The following is a 20872-nucleotide window of genomic DNA, read 5'->3' as shown; positions in this document are numbered from 1 at the left end:
CATGTCAACCAATAAATGGGACACATTTGGACGTATTTATTTGTGTGTTCTTAGTGAAGACAAATACTCAGTGGTTTTCAGTTTAGGAAATATGCAAAAGTTATCCATTCTCAGTGATGCCCGATGCCCCGCAGGGATGGTATGAGCAACAATGGAACTGATAAGAAGTGAAGGACTAAAGAGTGTTAGTGGTAATTGATAGAATTGCCTCTGAACTTGTGTGAAGTATATGTCCAAAGAATTTTAGTAATTAAAATAAGCACTTAATATTAAAGCTTTCTTGAGTTTAACTCACATTCTATTTATTTAAAAGGTATTACAGGATTTTATTCTCCTTTGTGGCTTATTCAAAACTACAATTTTACTGCCTAGAAGCCTGAGACAAATAAGAGATTCTTTCCCTTTTTGCTTATTTGACAAAATCAAGCCCATAGGAGGTCACGCTGGGTTTTCCCCTTTGCTGGTTTGTAATGGAGGGGTTACTCGGGATCCCTGAGACTATTAGCGAAGGACCTTCACCCTCATGCTCGACTGCCCACCCAGTGGAATATTTTTCTTAAATGTTCTACTTGTGTACTGTGCAATGGTGCTGCCATGAGTCTGTTTTAATATTAAATAATGTTCTCTTCTGACCTTTTTATGTGAACTCTGAAGTTTGCCTTTTAAAGATTTGAGGCAACATCTGTTTTCTTATTTCCAAAGTGTATGTAGAATGAGTTAATAAAGGCTTAACTATAGTCACATTCAGTTGTAATCAATTCTGGGAATCTGATAGGATAGAATATAATTTTCAGCTTTATTCATGTGGAAACGTGTTTGTGGATAGATAAATATTTGGGGCATAGTTTAAAAATAAAAGCTTTAGAAAAATATTTTTCTCCTCCCCACCCCCCCAATAAAACAGGAATAAGTTTTAAAGATGGAAGGGACTCCTACCATTGAAATAATTTAGTTTAATTTATTGAGTGTCTACTATGAGGCAGGAAGTTCTAAGTCCTAAGGGTACATCATTGAGCATGAGGGAAGCCCCTTAGAGCTTACATTCAAGTGGAGGGATGCTGACTTTGAAAATACGTAATAGACTAGTAGGAGAGACATCTCATGGAGAGGAATACAGAAGAAAAGGGAGATTTGGAGTGTGGGGGGTTCTAACTTATGTTGGTCAAGGAAGACTTGACAAAGTGATTTATTTACTTACCTTGATGTAGTTTATCTAGTTATTAATCTGACAAACTATTTTTTTTGCAGTGTTGTAGTGTAGCTAAGAACAAGAGAAATTAAGTGGCCTGTCTCAAATCACAAGATGGCTTAGTAAGAAGGTAGAAAAAGAGCCTCAGTCTTTCATGTAACTAAAGGTTATCTCCCACTTAAAACAAATGGGCCTGGGAAATAATTTTTATTTTTTCTAGCAAGGGTATGCGAATAAAATTCAAGTGTCAACTCCTCAAATCCTTTAGGCTTCTCAAATTACTCTTCCCTTTACTATAGAAAGTGGAGGAGGGAGAAAAATAAGAAAGTAGTACATTGAACAGCTACATCAATTGGAAGCCATATTCCTGTATCAGAAATGCTAAGTCCAGTCTCAAATGGCCAACGCCTGTCCATGGGCATTTTTCCCCCTCCACCCTAAGCCAAAATCAATGTGGTGTGCACGGTCTGCTCTCTCCAACCTTGCAATAATGGTGTCCTCTTTTTGAACACCCCAACTTTCTGGTTCTTTATCCTTTTTTCCCTTAGCATTCACTCAATGCTTCAAAATCTCTTTCTCTTTCCCATTATGACTTGTTTCATGCAATTTCCAGAACTGTTTTATACTACAGAGACCATTAATATTAATAATTACAAATTTAACCCATAAGGCAGGTGGGTAATTGGATGGCAAAACATTGTTGGGACCATGTGTGTATCTCAAGTGATGGAGTTTATATTCTCCCAGGGGTGTGAGCTTTGCACTAAAGAGATTGAACATGAAGGACAGCATTTGGTACACTGAAAGGAGTTCCTTCAGGTCAAAGGGGTGCATTTTTCCTCCTTTTTATCTCCATATTAACATTTCTTAGGGGGAATGTGCTTTCTAATTGATGTAGCCATTGAATGTACTGGTGCTTATTTTTTTCTTTGAAAGAGTATTAATAAGTTGATGTTATCTATGCCTTACAATTAGCGTGAATCTAAGTCTTAGTTGAAAGAGAAAGAGAGGAGTGAGGACACTACCAATGGGATGAAGGTGTATATATGTAGAAAATAATTGAAAATTAAATTAATAAATCGATGCCATGCCTTAGTAATTAGCAAAATGTTGAAAGCAAGGAATGGTTTACTATAAAAGACATGCATGTTCCTTTACATGCTAGATATTAGCCACTCTGCTCCCCACTGCTTTGAAATTCAAGGATAATTGGAGTCCTGAAGATGATACTGTATCTGCATAAACTTTAACTAAAACCAGCCGTGCTCACTGAGCCTTCAGTTATATGTAGAATTCTAGTATTCAACCTTGGGATCTCACAGATATAATGATAATGTTTTGAGCCAGTATTAACCTGGCTCATACAAGTTGTTTACATGTCTTGTAGATTGAATATTAACATTAAGCATCGTTAATATTAAAGTAAAACAGTCGAGCTTCTGAAAGCCAAATAAAGTTCTGATTTTCTACTGAAACCACTACAACAAAAACATGTTACATAATTAGAATACCTCACGAGACAAATAATGAAAAGCGTAGGTGAAGGTACATGGTCAAGACTTAGTTTGCCATTAGCTTTGATCATTGTAACTCTCTGAATCTAGAAGCACAGACAGCTCCTGGGAAAGTCATCATATCACTATTTGTAACTAAAAGGATATTTTAGCCATTAGAGTTTTCTGGGCCTAATTCAAATTCCTGGAGCAAAATAGGGAGTGAGGACAGTATTCAGATCAAACCAATAATCAAAGACTTACTCAGTTATCTAGAGGTCAACAGCAAAATCAGAGTTTCCTCTGTTTGGAGTTGTTTCTGTTTTGGGGGCATTATGGATAATTTCAGTTTTCTTCTTTTTTAATTTTTTTCCTTATTTCCTCTGATGGCTACTCTGTGTTGGGTATATAAACTAGACTTTTTGCTTCTGTCTTTAAGGAACTAGTCATTTGCAATAACTACCAGATTCCTCCAGACAGTCACACAGAGATTCCTAAAAATAGGTGAGGATGATTATGGTGTGAGAGTGCTGAGAGAGGCTACTTTTTACAGGATTTGGGAAGGAGGGGGAGGTAAAACTCCATAGAGAAGAGGAGACTTAAACACGATCTCATAAAGATTGTAGCTTTTGTCCAGGTCGGTAGGGAGGCAGGGGGAGTATGAACTCAATGAGAAATTGTACCCCAAAAATCCTGCTGGAAATAATTGAGGACAGTTGACAGATGAGTCTCATGAAAGCCAAAACAGGAATTTATAACTGAATTTTCACCTTCATTTTCTCATTTGTCCTAGACCTAACTCTGACATAGCATCTGTGTATAAGTAGATATTGACACCTGGTGAAAATGAAGGGGGAAGGAAAAGACAATATTGAGGGCTCTAAAAAAAAGTATTAGTTGTTGGTAAATCCATTTCCTGAGACCTAGAGTCCACAGAGATTAAATTATTCTATTCAGGAGTGAGCCACGGTAAGCACAAATGGTAGCCAGTGAGGTAGGTATATTACCTTTTATTTTACAGATCCAGGGCTTAAGAGGGTTAGGCAGTTGAAGACTTAAACTCATAACAACCTCCTGAGGTCTTATTATCCCAGTATTCATGGTGAAGTTCAGAAAAGTTTAATGATTTGTCAAAAGCATTGCAGTTCATTCACAGCTGAGCCAGGACTTGAGCAAAGGTCTTTGGCTTCCTAGTCCTTTGCTCCTTTCCTTCCACACCCACTGCCTCCAGGAATTGCTTGCACACAATCCTCCACCCTCCCTCTGTCAGGAGAAAGACAGTGCTGAGCGTGGTGTTTGCATTTTACAGATTCCATCTCACTAATTAAAAATGCTGAGGTGGTTAATTTTTATCAATTCCATGTTCCCCAGTAATGTTTAACCTTCACTTAAAAAAAATCTAGGAGATAAAAGAGCATGTTATCTGGCAGGTCCATTCCACCCCCAGTGGTTATTAATTTCAGAACACATCTGAATTCCTTCTCTATGACATATGCTTCAGGAGAAGAACAGACAGCTCTTGACCAAGGTCTGATCTCAACTTCTCATCTCTTGGTACCGATACCACTACCAGATTCTTCTTTGCAGTCCACTTTTGAGATCTTCTCTGAATACAACTGGGTGTGTGAAGATTCACACAGGTGCCTCTGGTCATCCTTGTTCTCAAAGAATCACAGCATCTGCTGTGCTAAGCCGTGCTTTTGGAAACATCTCTCTGAGACCTGGGTGAAAGCCACTCTCTGGTGCTAAACTTCTCAGCATGGAGGTGAAGAACTTTGCAGTTTGGGATTATGTCGTGTTTGCAGCCCTCTTTGTCATTTCCTCTGGAATTGGGGTGTTCTTTGCCATTAAGGAGAGAAAAAAGGCAACTTCCCGGGAGTTCCTGGTGGGAGGAAGGCAAATGAGCTTTGGCCCCGTAGCCTTGTCCCTGACAGCCAGCTTCATGTCAGCGGTCACCGTGCTGGGGACCCCTGCCGAGGTCTACCGCTTCGGGGCGTCCTTCATACTCTTCTTCATCGCCTATGCATTTGTCATCATCCTGACGTCAGAGCTCTTTCTCCCTGTGTTCTACAGATCTGGCATCACCAGCACTTACGAGGTAGGAGAGCTGCTGCCTTTTCCTCCTGCAGCCGGGAAAAGAAATTTATTCTTTGCTTCAGTGAGTTTTGTTATTCTCATTTCTTTTCTTTTCTTTTTTTTTTTTTTTAATCATCTTGATGCTTAACACCTGGTTAAGTGTAGATTTAATCACTGATTTTTCCGGGTTACAAGTTACGGGAAAAACATTAAAATATAATTTTTTTTAAAGAAGTCTAAGCCTTGGAGAAAGGCACACCTCTTTCCCCATATGTGGAATGGAGATAATGATGTTAAGCCCACAGGGCTAGTTCAGTGGTTCAGTGACAATCTACGTATAAACATCCCAACACATTGACCCACACATAGGAGGTTCTCAAGGAAAAAGAGGTCATGGTATTAATTATTATCATTATTATTATGAGCATCATTATTCTACAAATCAAACAGGACAAATATTGTGGATATTGCAGTTTTCCAGCTTCAAAAACAGAAATACAGATAAATGACATAGTTAAGATTGGAAAGTGGGGAGCTAAAGTCAGCTGAGACTATCTTATTATCTTGTATCTCTGTTTACCAGTCTTTCCATCAGAACATAGAGAGCATTTACATACATATTATTATTAGACTCCAATTTTTAATAGGAAGATGATAGTGTGTTTCAAATATAAAAATACTTTCATAGGAAAGAATAGCAAAATAACATAAATATGGAGATTACTTTAAGGGATGTAACGGTGTTTTGGCTTTGAAATAATTCTCAAAAAATCATGCTCAAATTTGAATTTGCGTGTTCAATATTTGTGTGATCATGAATAAATTTCTATTAAAAATGGTGTTTATTTTCATTGTCTAATATCGCCTCTGCTGAGTCGCAGCAGAAGACTCATAATTGATTCGTTTTTTTTTTTTAATTCTGTAAGCAAAACGAGTATAAAACATTTCTCTAGGCTTGAAAAGCTGCTCAGGTAAATGGACACTATCTAGGTCTTAAAATTTATGATTCCATGCATGATCATATTTCAAATATTCAACATTATCTCCCCTCCCCCAAAGAGAGTAATCAGGATTGAGTTGTGCTATGCTATTACCTGGGTTGTAGATTTTGAAGAAAATGACTAAATTTAGGCAGGAAATCTACACCTATCTCATTGCTCATGAATGTACTTCTGAAAATATTTTTTTCATTTTTTTCCATTCAGCTGTGAAGGTTTGAATCTCAAAATCATTACTGAGTTTTCTTTCTTTTTTTCTTTTTTTAAATAAAGCAATGCATTTAAAAATGAATAGCCTGAGACTGTTCAAGAGAAAGAGAGAGAAAAACATAAAGAGGAGAGAGAAAACTTTTTTTTTTTTGAAACAGAGCCTCAAGCTGTCCCCCTGGGTAGAGTGCTATGGCATTACAGCTCACAGCAACCTCCAACTCCTGGGCTCAAGCGAGTCTCCTGCCTCCGCCTCCCAAGTAGCTGGGACCACAGGCGCCCGCCACAACGCCCAGCTATTTTTTGGTTGCAGCCGTCATTGTTGTTTGGCAGGTCCAGGCTGGGGATTTGAACCCGCCACCTTAGGTGTACATGGCTGGTGCCTTAGCCGGTTGAGCTATAGGCACCAAGCCAGGAGAGAGAAAACTTATAAGACACAAGTTCAGTTTCTAAGTCCATTGCTTATCAACAAGACCACTGGATGGGCAAGTGGTTTTGCCTTATTCAACTTAGTTTACACATAGAAAATAATATCTTCCTTCTTTTACAATATTTTCTTTTAAAGTGAAAGAGCTTTGTAAGTTATGTAAAAACTACCTAGTTGTGGAATCTAACTTTATGACTGTCTTTTCATTCAGTAAAACTCATGAAGCATACTCTAGGCACTCTTTTTTCACACTTTTTTTTCTAGAGATGTGGTCATGTTATGTTGCCCAGCCCTGTTTTTGAACTCGTGGGTTCAAGTGATCCCTCCTCCTGCCTCAGCTTTCCATGTGGTTGGGACTTACAGGTGTACGCTGCCATGCCCAGCTTCCTCTAAGGCATTCTTCTAGGCTCTGGAGATACAGCATTGAACCAAGTCCCTGCCCTCCTGGAGCTTACTTTATACCAGAAAAGGACAGGCAATAAACTTGCACTAGTATGTAAGACAATCATAACACAAATTCACATGGCATTTAAAGCTAAGCACTGCCTTAAGTACTTTATGTGTGTTAATTCATATGTCTTTAAGACAATCTTTTCAGACAGGAATGATCATCTGCATTTCAAAGACTAGAAAACGGAGGCACACAGACTCATGTAAATTGCCCCATGTCCCCTGGTAGCCAGTAGCAGTTCCTCCAACCAGGCCGTTTAACATTAGAGGTCATTGGCTAAATCACTGCACTGTCCTGTCCTATAAAAGATACTGGAGAAGGGTGACGCCTGTGGCTCAAAGGAGTAGGCCACTGGCTCCATATACTGGAGGTGGCATGTTCGAACCTAGCCCTGGCCCAAAACTGCAAAAACTGCAAAAAAAGAAAAAAAGAACAGTGGAGAAAAAGTAAATAGGATAAACTAGAGAGAAGGAATCCTAGTTTGGGTGGGAAATCTCCATAATTCATAAAGAATGGTCAAAGTTCAGTAATAATAGGGTGCCTAAATAGAGACCAGGAGAAAGCAAGGGATTGCACCACACAGGGAAGGAACATGCAAATCACAGATGGGAAAGCCCTTAAAGCAGTGGGCTTGAAGGAGAGTGTGCAACGGGCACAAGGGCAAAAAGATGAGATTAAAAAGTGGGTGGGCTCAGTGACAACAGCAGGGTGGTGCCCTGCATAGGGAGCACTTTCAATATTTTGGGAAAATTTTGTTGTCACAATGATTAGGAGCCACTACTGAAGTTCAGGGAGTGTTTGACAGAGATTCCAATATTTTGCCATGTGTAAGAGACAAGAAGTAATTGGACCCCATAATGCATGACCTTTTAATGTGCTAATGCTCAGAAACAGATATAAAGTAGTAGTACTTTAGTATCAAATAATAATAACTTCTTGAAATCAAATGCTATGGATGCACAACATTCTATAAATTAGTAAATTTTTCAGAAGTTAAAAGGAGGGCAGCACCTGTGGGGTCAGTGGTCTGGTGCCGGCCCCATATACTGAGGGTGGCGGGTTCAAACCTGACCCTGGCCAAAGTGCAACAAAAAAATAGCCGGGTGTTGTGGTGAGTGCCTGAAGTGCCAGGTACTCAGGAGACTGAGGCAAGAGAATCGCCTAAGGAGTTAGAGGTTGCTGTGAGCTGTGTGATGCCACAGCACTCTACTGAGGACGATAAAGTGAGACTCTGTCTCTACAATAAAAAAAAAAAAGAAAGAAAGAAAGAAAGAAAGAAAAAGAAATTAAAATGAAATAAAAATATTGTCTTTAAATTATGGAACAATTTTCTCACCCTGAGTGATCTATTTTACATATGCTGCTAAATACTTGCTTAGCTGTAGCTGGTTAAAAAAAAAATGATTCAGTTGCCACAAAAGCAATTAAGCCAATTGCATTTATGTAACTGAGGGGATTTGAGACTCCTCTGAAATGAATAAATTATTACAAATATAGGAAATATAAGGGCTTCCTTAAATTTAATTAAAAAAAATTTTTAAAAAACATTTACTATTGTTGGGTGGTGCCTGTGGCTCAAAGGAATAGGGCGCCAGCCCCATATGCCTGAGGTAGTGGGTTCAAACCCAGTCCCGGCTAAAAACTGCAAAAAAAAAAAACAGTTTACTATTGTTGCCCACTACATATTTAAAATTTTTTATTACCCTAATAATAAGACATCTAGAGTATATAAAGTATATATGAGGTTATTTGGGGGCTGCCTTTTGTTTTTTAGCATTAAAGAATACAGGTTAAAAGCATAGATTTTAAACTCTGTCTACTTGGCTTTGAAGACCAGCTCTGCCTCTTGCTGGTTGTATGGCTTTGCTGGAAAATTATTTAACTTTTCTGTACCTGCTTTTCACATATGTAGAAGAGTGGTAATAAAAAACATCTCTCTCAAGGATGTCTGGGAGGAGTAAATGAGGAATTATGTGAAAATTCCTTTAACAAAGCCTGCCAGGTGGTAAATGCTGTGTACGAGTTTTGTATCATAGTTGGTGTTACTGTCCCCAGATTTATAGCACTCGATCTCTTTGTACCATCTTGAATTTCTGTTAATCTGTTCATCCTCCATTCTCTACCACTTATTCAGTGATATGCTTTTCAGGGTCTTTTTAAACACTAAAGATGGAAAGAGGTGGAGACTGTTTCCCTGTTCTGTGAATCTGGGCTGGTCTTGTGACTTGCTTTGACCACTAGAATGTGGCCAAAATGATGTCCTGTGAGTCTGGAATCTAGGCCTCATGAGGCTTGTAGCTTCTGCCTCTGTCTTCTTGGAATGCTGCTCTAATACTGCTATGTAAGGAAGCTGGCAGGGCTGGTCTAGCTTCAGGAGTGCAAGTGGACACACAGAAGAGAACAGAGACACCCAGCCACCTGTCAACACCACGAGAGCCATGGGAAGGAGGCCAGGTTAGAACTTGCTGTTATCTTCCAGTTGATTTTACACACATGAGCGTCCTAATAAAATGAGCAGAACAGCTTATTCAGCCCACCCCCAGAATTGAGGGAATAAAAAACGTTGGGTTTTGGAGGCATTAAGTTTTGGAATGGGTGTTATACAGCAAGTCAACTAATTTAAATACCTTGATAGGCAGTGGGATTTCAAGATGAAGATAGGCCATCTGTGCGACTCTGTCACTACCCCGCCCCTTGTCAAAACATAAGAAACTGTTCTCACCCTCCAGTTATAAAGCAAGCTTAGTTCATTTGCAATATCATACACTTTCTTTATCTCAATTGGACAGTTTATGTAAGAGTCAGTCTCATTATGTTATCTTCACTTTAATTAAGGTTATTTACTTCTTTCTCTTATCATACACTAGTAAATCCAGGCTTTTATTATTTACCCTTAACATTAGTTTATAGGCTAATGTTGACCTGCTCTCTCACTTTTCTTGGACTTCATGGCTCCTGAACTACTTCTCTTCCATCCAAAGTTCTCACTATGATAACGCACAGACTGCTGTTTCACTCTATCTCACGGCATAGTGGTTTCTGAGCATTTATACACTGCACACTTTTTTTTTTTTTTTGGAAAATTGCTTTCCTTTTAGTCCTCCTTTACATGGCAGCCCTGGTATTGTAGTAATTAGATTTTGAAAATTAAATGTTTAGATGTATGATACTACTTCAGCCAAATAAATGATGTTATGAAAATTTTTTATAAAAATGTTATAAATATTATATGTATTTTATCTGATGGGGGTCTGAACTAGTGTCATGAGGCCTTTTAGGTCATGACAGTGATTGGTGTTTACTTTAGGGGCGATGGGGCATTAGAGTGTTTGGGCAAAGGAGTGGCATAATGTGATTTAGGTGGTAAGAAGATTACTTTAGCTGGATATTGAGAATGATTGTACAGTCTCCACTGCTGAAGGAGGGGGACTAATCGGGAGCCTACTACTATAATCTGGGTGAGAGATAATGGCCATAGGGTGGAAACAAAGGAGATAATACAAATGGATTTTTTTTTTTTTTTTGAGACAGAGCCTCAAGCTGTCCCCTGGGTAGAGTACCGTGGCATAGCTCACAGCAACCTCCAACTCCTGGGCTGAAGCGAGTCTCCTGCCTCCGCCTCCCAAGTTGCTGGGACCACAGGTGCCCACCACAATGCCTGGCTATTTTTTTTCGGTTGCAGCCATCATTGTTTTTGGCAGGCCTGGGCTGGATTCAAACCCGCCACCTTAGGTGTATGTGGCTGGTGCCTTAGCCACTTGAGCCACAGGTGCCGAGCCAAGTGGATGTATTTTTAAAGTGGGGGTAGGCACCAGGATTCTTTTACAAGTTCGATGTTTGGAAATGAGAGAAAGAGAGGAGTAAGGTTGGCCCTGTGTTATTTGGGCTTGAACCAACGTGAAAAGTGAGTTGCTGTTTTCAAAAATGGAGAAGAGTATAGCTGGATCAAATCTGATAGTCTAAAAATGTTGCAAGATTCACCTCTGGTACTTTTAAAAGCAGGTGTGAGGCATGCAAGTCTTCCATTGCATTTTGACTCCAGTAACAGTAACAGTTTATACACACACCAAAGATGCCCACTGAATGAATGAGTGAATGTGTTAAAAGGAAAAGTGATTACATTCTTTCATAGACAGAATCAGGCAGTTGGAATAGTGCTTCTGCTTTCTTAGATGAGAAACCACAGAGACTTATTTAGCTGACAAAGCAAGAGATCAGCAAATTTCAACACGGAAATCAGGGAACCTGACCTCTGATTCAGGTCTTTGCTCATACGGCCTTTTCCCAATTACATTGTTTTACTAAATTGAGTGGAACTAACCTGAGATATGAAAATCATTAACTTTTCCAGAGATTCCTATATCAATATTCTCATGGATTTACCATGTTTCAGGATTACTTTCCTTTCTGCTTTCCCAGACTTCATGTGCCACTCTGTCCCAAAGCTAATACTACTAATTTGGGGATTTTGTTATAATTCCCCACTTCTAGAATCAACTTAAATTTTTTTTTTTTTTTTTTTTTTTACAGTTTTTGGCTGGGGCTGCGGCTGGGTTTAAACCCACCACCTCCCGCATATGAGGCCAGCGCCCTACTCCTTTGAGCCACAGGTGCCGCCCTAGAATCAATTTTTCATTGGTTGTCTGTTGCTACATACCATTCAAAAATAAATGTATTAAATACAACCATTTATTTGCTCACAATGCTATGGCTCAGCCATTTGGCCTGGTTTACCTGCAGCCCAGAAGGCTCTTCTGCTTCTTTCTCTTGGGATATCCATGTGACTTCTGTCAGGTAGTGCACTGATGAGGGGTTCTCTGGTCTAGAGGGACGCAGATGAGACCACTTGTCTTTGTCACATTTTGTCTCTTCTTTGGTAGGCTAACCTGGGTTCTTTACGTGATACAAAACAGTTCCTATTGTCAAGCGGACACACCTCATTACAGAAACATTTGTACATTTTCAAGGCCCCACTTGTATTGTATTGGCTGGAAATATCACTGTCTGAAGTTGTGCTGCCCCAGAAGCAGAGCCCGAGGTAAAGATTTGAATACAAATGATTTGGGGGGATATGATCCCCGTAAGCACCTGCAGGCAAATGACAGTGCAACAGGGAAGGAAAAGAAGCCAATAAGAAGGGCACTTTCGAGCAGGTTGCCACTGTGAGCAACAAGGGCTCCGCTGCACTGGGGATCTCAAGAGACAGGGTAGAACATGTCTCTAGGTTGTCCTCTCTGAAAGGTAAGGAAGCCAGGGTGTCTTTTTCATACAGCTCCACTTATTCATTGGCTAAACGCCAATGATAACACCCTGGGCATTTATTATTTTCCTTGTGCCAGGGCTGAGAAAAATCCCTCAAGCATATAATCACAGGCACATTTCCATGTCATCAGCATGGACTGGAACAATGAGTGTCAATGTGCTATGGGTGATGACCCCACAGAGACTACCACAGTCACTAAATTCCACTGTATTTCTAGCCCAATATTGGTGTTATAATACATTATGCCATTTGATTCATATGATCATCTATCTTAGGAAGAGAAAACCCATGACATGGCCTATGGGAGTAACTCATTTTCCCAAGGGCAAGGGATTTGAACCCAAGTTGTCCTCCTCACAGAAGTTTCGCAGTCTTTTTTATCTTATGATAGTTGAGACTTTGTCTCCTCACCGACCTCCCTTCTTGTGTAAGAATACTTTCCTTATATCCTGTGAATATGAGTTACATATTCACGGGGCTACAACCTAACTCACAATCCACTGAATGTATAATCTGAGGAAAGAAAGCCCGAAAATAAGGTGCTTCTTTTACCTGAGAAATGGAGGGATCTACCAGGGAAAGCTGAGAAATGTGGGTTAGTGTGAAATAGAGTCACGATTATACCAAGAAGAGTTCCTTGTTTTAAGAAGGGCCTTGAAACAACATGTGTGTCTTATTTCTAGGAAAAGGACAAAGCAGTAGTTAACCTCTGATTTAATCAAAATGACTTTCCTCAAATTCGGAAAAGAAAGAACTACTACCCATAGAAACTACTAACAAGACATTGAATCCTCAAGCCATTGCTACTCTTAGCATATATATTTTTCATTTGATATACATAGGTTTATTATGCACTGGGAGACATACACTAATGTCTTTCTAGAATACTTAGCTAACCCTTTCCTTATCTCTAACAGTAAATCCGATCCTGCTATGTATGTTCACAGCTAATTGTAGCTCTTCTTCTAGCGTGTATCGCCACCATTGTAACTTTACTTATTAAATATTTGTTTATGGTCCCTTCACCACATCTCTAAGATTCTCTACGACATAGGCTATATTATTTTTGCTTACTATTGTATTCAGGATGCAACACGAAAGGTAAGTGACGAATATTTGTTGAATGAATGAATTCATACCTGACAAAAATGAATAAGACAGAACGGTGCTGATATGTATCAAAGATGAGAAATGTGGCAGGCTGAAAACATCTCACCGCCTCCTCCCAAATAAATACTTATCTATGCTTTATTCCTGAGAGATGTGAATATTAACATCCGTAGTTTATAAAAAGAAGGAGAGCATCACAAACATGATTAAATTAAGAATCTTGAGATGAGAAGATTATTATGGATCCTTCAGGGGGGCCCTCAATAGAAATATAACTCTATATATTCTTATAACAGGGAGGTAGCCAATGATTTCAGAGACAAAAGAGAAAGCAACGCCACTCCAGAAGTAGAGATTGGCATGAGGCAACCAGCACCAAAAACTCAAAGAGTCTACATAAGCAGACTCTTCCTTAGAGCCTCGTGAGCAAGTACGACCTTGATTTGGGCTCCCTGATTTTCTCCTTCTGACCTTCAGAACAAGGTCTGTCTGTTGTTTAAAGCCAATAACTGGTGGTAACTTACGGCGGCGTTCATAGAAAATGAATCTAGGAAGAGAAACAAACCCAACACCAAAGTACACGACAGCAACTGGTAACTATGAAAAGTTTTGGCATTAGTGCCTGAGAGCTCAGAGGAGAAAGTTTGAGTGGGATAGGGATAGTGATTGGACAATTCAGGCTTAATGACTAACAGTTGGTAAAAACTGTAGGGAAGACGCTCTTACATCGAGAGTCCTACCTAAACAAAGTAAAGGTCGAAACAGGGGTCCTCAAACTTTTTAAACAGGGAGCCAGTTCACTGTCCCTCAGACTGTTGGAGGGCCAGACTATGGACCATGGGACGAGTCGGCAGCTAAGCAGGACAGGCAGCGGTGGCAAAAACACCCAACGGGCCAGATAAATGTCCTAGGTGGGCTGCAAAAACACCCGTGGGCCGTAGTTTGAGGATGGATGGAAAAGTATGAGTATATTAGTTGAACAATAAATGATGATTTTATGCGGAGGGTAATCTATGTAAGGGTTACTGGTATGACTTAAGATATGGTCTGGACAACGGAGGGTTTGGAGGACCAACCCTGAGATGTGTGCTTCGTTTTGTCCACGGCAGAGAATCATTGAAGATTTTAAGGAAAAGAATGACGTGATTAGAGCTCTGTTTTAAGGGAATCAATGTGGCAGGTATGTGGTTGATGAGATGAACAGACAAGGATGGGTATTAGGGAGATTCATTAGGAAGCTTCAGGAGCAATCCAAGAAGAATGAAGTGAAGGATTGAGATGAATTTGATGCAGTAAAAATACAAAAGGAATTAATGGCTTCAGTAGACCCAGTTTGAAGACTTCTAGGAAGAGAGTCAGAAGACCTGAATTTTATTTTTTATTATTTTTTTCTTTTTTGAGACAGAGCCTCAAGCTGTCCCCCTGGGTAGAGTGCCGTGGCATTACAGCTCACAGCAACTTCCAACTCCTGGGCTTAAGCGAGTCTCCTGCCTCCGCCTCCCAAGTAGCTGGGACCACAGGTGTCCGCCACAACACCCGGCTATTTTTTGGTTGCAGCCGTCATTGTTGTTTGGCGGGTCTGGGCTGGGGATTCGAACCCGCCACCTTAGGTGTACGTGGCTGGCGCCTTAGCTGGTTGAGCTATAGGCGCCGAGCCAAGACCTGAATTTTAATCTCAACACCTGTAGGACAGTGGTTAGGGTGCCAGCCACATACAGTGAAGTTGGCAAGCTCGAACCTGGCCTGGGCCAGCTAAACAATGACAACTGCAACAAAAAATAGCCGGCCGTTGTGGTGGGTGCCTGTAGTCCCAGCTACTTGGGAGGCTGGGGCAAGAGAATCACTTAAGCCCAAGAGTTTGAAGTTGCTGTGAGCTGTGACGCCATAGCGCTCTACCCAGGGCGATATAGTGAGACTCAGTCTCAAAAAAAAAGAAAGAAAGAAAAGGAAAAAGACCTGAATTTTACTTCAAACAATCCACTTATCTTCTCTGACCATTATGAAAAGCATGAAAAGGAATTGAGTTTTGATAGAGCTTGGATTTTTCATACGCTATGCTTTCTTTTTACCACCTGTTGTACATAAGGACACATACCTTAAAATCACATTATAAATCCAAAGCATAAAATTTTTGGAGTCTAAAGAAGGACTCTCAAGGGGAAAAAGTGCCTTCTTAACAGCTCTTATGTAAAACTCCCTGGCTCTGTGTCTTTCTGTTTTTTCTAGTACTTGCAACTACGATTCAACAAACCCGTTCGCTATGCAGCAACAGTCATCTACATCGTGCAGACGGTAAGAGGTGGAAACAAACAGCGGGGTTATAAGACACAGTTGTGTTTATTTGGGGGGCAATTACCTCAATAAAAGGACAGACCTAATGCCAAGAAGATACTGTTTTCCCAAGGATAGCACTTTCAAGATTGTGATTACCCTAAGACAGTGGTTCTCAACCTTCCCAATGCCGCAACCCTTTAATACAGTTCCTCATGTTGGGTGACCCCCAACCATAAAATTATTTTCGTTGCTACTTCATAACTGTAACTGTTACGAATTGTAATGTAAATGTCTGATATGCAGGAGACCCCCAAAGGGGTTGCAACCCACAGGTTGAGAACTGCTGCCCTAAGAGGTGTTCACATTGCACAGATCTCAGAGATCTCGACTACATATAGCAGACAAATACATATTGCAAGCCCCAAAGGGGGGGGGGGCATGTTTTCTTAACATGCATTTCACTCCTATTTAACCTGTATGAGTTGCTTTACATATGGAATGCTCTGTTAACTGACTTTTTTTTTTTTTTAATTGGTTGACTGAATTGAACTAGAAATGCTAGTTTTGCCAAAAGTTATTTTAAGACGATATCCCCAACTGGTATTTCTACTTTTCTCTTATGGACTCTTGCTCAGCTCTCCAGGCTTTGAAGTGGCTTCATGCTGTCCTGTGCATGTCTGTGGCATGCCACTGGGGCGTTCCCTACCTGTGAGGAAAATACTTTCTGCTAGAAGATAAGAGTGTGTCCTCTTAATCCAAACTCCTACTCACCTAATGAAGGTTTTAAGAGAGAGAATAGGAAAAAAAAAAATGTTCCTTGACCTGCCCACACAATTTGAAAATCCCCACGTCAAGCTCTAAATGATGACATTGCATTTAAAGTAAAACGAGATGGTACCAATTTCCATCTGTGTAGTGGTTGCAACTCTGTGAGTTAGAAGATATATTCATTATGCAGATCACCCATGTTTTTAGTCTGTCCTACACAGGACTTTCTCCTGACAGATTCTATCCATCTCTACTCTGAATTCTATGTTTCAACAAATTGCCAGAATATAATTCTTTTTCTTAGTGAAACATCTCATCTCTTGAAGTCAGTAGAGAGCCCACTGTGATGTGCGTGCATGAGGGAAGCGGGCACAGGGAGGGTAGATCAAAACCTCTTGTAACCTTTTGTATCTCTTAGAGACAGGCCCAAAACAACCATAAAATCTCCAAACTAGCAGCTGCCTTGAATATCCCATCCCCTTCCTCCGTCTAAGCATCTCTCTACAACCCAGTGACAGTGGGCATGGGGATGAAGTGTGTGGCTGAATATATTGAAGGAAGCGCATCCCTAAGGTCAGAAAGAAATTTCTACGCAGTTTTTCATGTCATTTCCTCACAATTCACCTGATTCCTGTTTCTCCACCAGATTCTCTACACAGGGGTGGTGGTGTACGCCCCTGCTCTGGCACTTAATCAAGGTGAGTTACCGACATTCTCTGGGGCACATTCCACCCCATCTATTATGCCTGAACTCTCGTTTTGGAGAATTACACATAAAGTATCATGTTAAAGAGATGTTTCTCTGGTTAAGGAGCTATGACATACCAAAGATGTTATGTGGGTCTCTACAAAAGTTTTGAGACAAACTGTGTTATGGTTCATTATTTCACTTCCAAGAAACAGAGTCAATAGCATACTTTCTGATTTCACCCAGGGCAAGTTTCAACTTGGTAGGCTTATTGGGGTTGCTGGGAGGGCTTCATTTGTTTCTGTGATCATGGATTTAATGTTTCTTGATTTTTTTGTATCTCAAAACTTCACAAGGACCCATGTATGATGTAAAGCTCTAAAAACTGAGCACTGAAAAAATAATTCAGTTACTTGATTTTGCTTCACATTGTTCTCAATATCAAGTTTAAATTGCTTTTGTTTCTTTGTTTGTATTTGGGTTTTATTTTTTTTTTTTTGCAGTTTTTGGCCGGGGCTGGGTTTGAACCTGCCACCTCCGGCATATGGGGCCGGTGCCTTATTCCTTTGAGCCACAGGCGCTGCCTTGTTTTTGTTTTTTTTTTTTAAACAAAAACATTATATTATATATGTATTATATTATATTGTATGTATTATATTATATATTACATTATATTATGTATGTATTATATATGAACAACAACTAGCTAAGGTCATCTGTAATAAGTACCCTTTTCAGTGACATCAGGAAGTGGATACTGTGAATACAAGAGTAAAAGGGGCCTGGAAGACTTACATTAAGACTTATACTTATGTTTTCAAGGGAATACAATTTTAGAAACAAACAGGCAAGATAAAAATAAAAGTGAAAATAAGTTTTACAATGATACCTGCCACATTGAAAGTCTTTAATAACCAATTTAGCTAGGCTATATGCTTATATTGAGAAATATTAATTCGTGGTTGATGTTTAGGTGGTTTCCAGAGTACTCAAGGGAAAAAAAAAATCTCAAAATCAAAATCTATTTGGGGTGGTGCCTGTGGCTCAAAGGATTAGGGCGCCAGCCCCATATGCCGGAGGTGGTGGGTTCAAACCCAGCCCCAGGCAAAAACTGAGAAAAAAAAATCCATTTGGACCAAAGATTGGAAGCTACAGAATTTTAGGGAGGAAAATTGGACCGAATATGGTATGAAATATATGGACTATCTAGAAATAATAATAAAAGAATCTTTCTCAAAAATGAGAAAATTTAATAGGGGAAAATTCTAACTCAATTTTATTTTTGATCACAAAGAATCATGACAAAAATTGTGACTTTTTTCTTCCAAAAATTTGTTCTCTTCCTTTTTTTCAGAGGCACTTCTTTTATTATATTTTTCCTTTTTCCTAGTGACTGGGTTTAATCTCTGGGGCTCTGTGTTTGCAACAGGAATTGTTTGCACATTCTACTGTACCCTGGTATGTATCTAGCTGTGAAAGGTATTTAGCACCACTTCCTAAAATGGGATAAGGGCAATCTCCAGCAGCAGGCAGCTAATTATAGCAGAAATTGCTATTCCCAAACAAACTAGAAGTATGCCAGCTTATCTGCCACAGTTTTGTCAGGAAGATGCTGTTGTCTTATTTGAAAAAAAAAAAAAAAGTCTTTTGGTACTAACCATTAAAAGAATTTAGGCTCTGAGCTCATTTCAAGAAAGCCATGTCCAATAACAAAACCTCTGGTGAAGGAAATGCCTCCTTCCTCAGAGAAAGATGATCCTATACAACTTCTGAGAAAAAAAGTTTGCCCATTAGTAATGGTCATAAACCATAGGTGGCATTTATATGTCATTATCTACTGGTTAAAAATTAACACAATATGTATATGAGTGAACAGGAGGGCTGGTATTTTATAAGAAATACCAGATTGTCTCACTTATGGATAAGCCTGATTTATATTTATCATTTGGCTTCACACATGCTCTGAGTGGTATCGGCAACATATTTATATAATTATTACACTCAGCTTAATAAACATTTATGGAACACCTATTATTTGCCCACACCCTACAACTCAAATCTTTATTATCCTTAGACATTGGACTACTATTATAGCTCATAGTGTGAGCTATAATTAACCAGTGAGACATATGGCAATGTTCCCAGACAGTAAGATTCTCTTTTCTATAGGGAAAAATGAAGTAATCAATATATCATATTGGAAATCCTTCATCTATTTTGGCATTATCCCATATTCTGTAACATCTACCCTGATTGCATGCAATTTTGAAATGGCCATCTCTCTTTCTTACTTGCAAATTTCACTGTTTCTTACACTCAAAGCTTTATCATTCTTTTTTTTTTTCATTCTATTCTCACTACCATAATTCTATTTCAGACACGTACCTCCTCCTATGTAGGTTAAAAAATACCTTCCATCTCTTTCCACCTCTGAGCATGTATGACAGATCTGTTCCTATGAAATACCTGTCCATAGAAAGGACAGCTAGACATCAGATAGGACAACTTTTTTTTTTTTTTTTAAATGACAGAGTCTCACTCTATCACCCTGGATAGCTCACAACAACCAGAAAGTCTTGGGCTCAAGCGATCTTCTTACCTCAACCTCCCAAGTAGCTGAGACTACAGGAACCAGCCACAACAGCCAGCTAGTTTTTCTATTTTCAGTAGAGACAGGGTCTCACTGTTGTTTGGGCTGGTCTTGATTCCTGCGCTTCCAAAGTGCTAGAATTACAGATATAAGCCACTGTACCTGGCTTTAAACAACTTTTTGATGCATTTCTGGCCTTACAAAAGATATCATAACTCCCCAGTAAAACTTCTTCCCCCCAAACAAAGTAACAAAATAATATAACAACAAAATAATTTTGAATATATGGATTTTGAAGGCTGGTGTTTGGAAGGAGCATGTGGTGGGAAGACAAGAAGGATGGGACTGACCTGAAGGCAGGTGTGGATACCAGTACCCCTACTGAGGTATGGAGCCTTGGATCAGTGCCAGTGCAGAGTGGCTGAGCTTGGGATTAATGCGGAGAGCTGAAGCGGTTTCCAGTTCAGTGGTGCACTTTGGCTTTTGCAAGGAAAAATGTGCAAATCTGCTTTAGAGGAAGAGCCCAACTTAGAACTATAAGATATTCACACACAGGTAAAGATCCAACAATGATCTTATAATAAAATATTATTGGAAATATGAAATAGCAAGGTACTATGACTAAGAATCAGCAAAAACAACCAATGAGATCTGGCCTCTGAAGAACAGCGTATTTTAGAATTGGAATATGTAGACGTATCCAATGTACTCAGCCCTACTATGAAACTAATTTGTAGCTTTCATAAGAAAGCTATAACCTAATTTTAGCCCAGGAATATGGGGAGAGGGGAGAGGGAGGGGAGGAGAGGGGCAAGGATGGGTGGAGGGAGGGTGATTAGTGGGATCACGTCTATGGTTCATCCTATAAGGGTACATGTGAATCTCTCTAAATGTAGAATATAAATGTCTTAACACAATAACTAAGGAAAAGACATGAAGGCTGTGTTAACCAGTTGGATGAAAGTATTTCAAATTGTATACAGAAACAGTACACTGTACCCCATGACAGTATTAATGTACACTGCTCTGATTTAATAAAAAAATAGATTTAATAATTTAAATAAATAAGTGATTCAATTGCAAAGATGAATAAGCACCAGGAATGACCACACAATATAATTACTATGATAAAGAGTAGGTACACTGGAAGAGGAAATTGATATACTAAAAACTGTATCTACAGTAATGATCCAAAGTATAATAGAGAGACAAGGAGATCAAAAAATGAAAGAGAAACAGAGATATCCGGAGGATCAAGATCAGAAAGTTTAATTTGTGTCCAGCTGGAATCTCAGAGGAGAGATTCCGGGAGAATGGAGGGGATGAACTCTTTCGAGA

The 20872-nt window shown here is 39.5% G+C and overlaps 1 protein-coding gene across 1 annotated transcript in view; it reads left to right on the top strand.

Moving 5' to 3' along the window:
* Positions 1-4441: 4441 nt before the first annotated feature.
* SLC5A12 (solute carrier family 5 member 12) overlaps positions 4442-20872 on the top strand; it is a 51164-nt gene continuing 34733 nt past the window's right edge. The window contains exons 1-4 of the mRNA XM_003781190.2: positions 4442-4780; positions 15441-15506; positions 16903-16954; positions 18335-18402. Of these exons, the coding sequence (XP_003781238.1) occupies positions 4442-4780; positions 15441-15506; positions 16903-16954; positions 18335-18402 (525 nt within the window). The remainder of the gene's footprint in view (positions 4781-15440; positions 15507-16902; positions 16955-18334; positions 18403-20872) is intronic.

Source organism: Otolemur garnettii, unplaced genomic scaffold (assembly GCF_000181295.1).
Source record: "Otolemur garnettii isolate 467f Iridium unplaced genomic scaffold, OtoGar3 scaffold00001, whole genome shotgun sequence".
In the NCBI taxonomy this organism is placed as follows: domain Eukaryota; kingdom Metazoa; phylum Chordata; class Mammalia; order Primates; family Galagidae; genus Otolemur; species Otolemur garnettii.
Note: the sequence above shows the minus strand (reverse complement) of the source record. Positions and strands in the feature narration are given on the sequence as shown.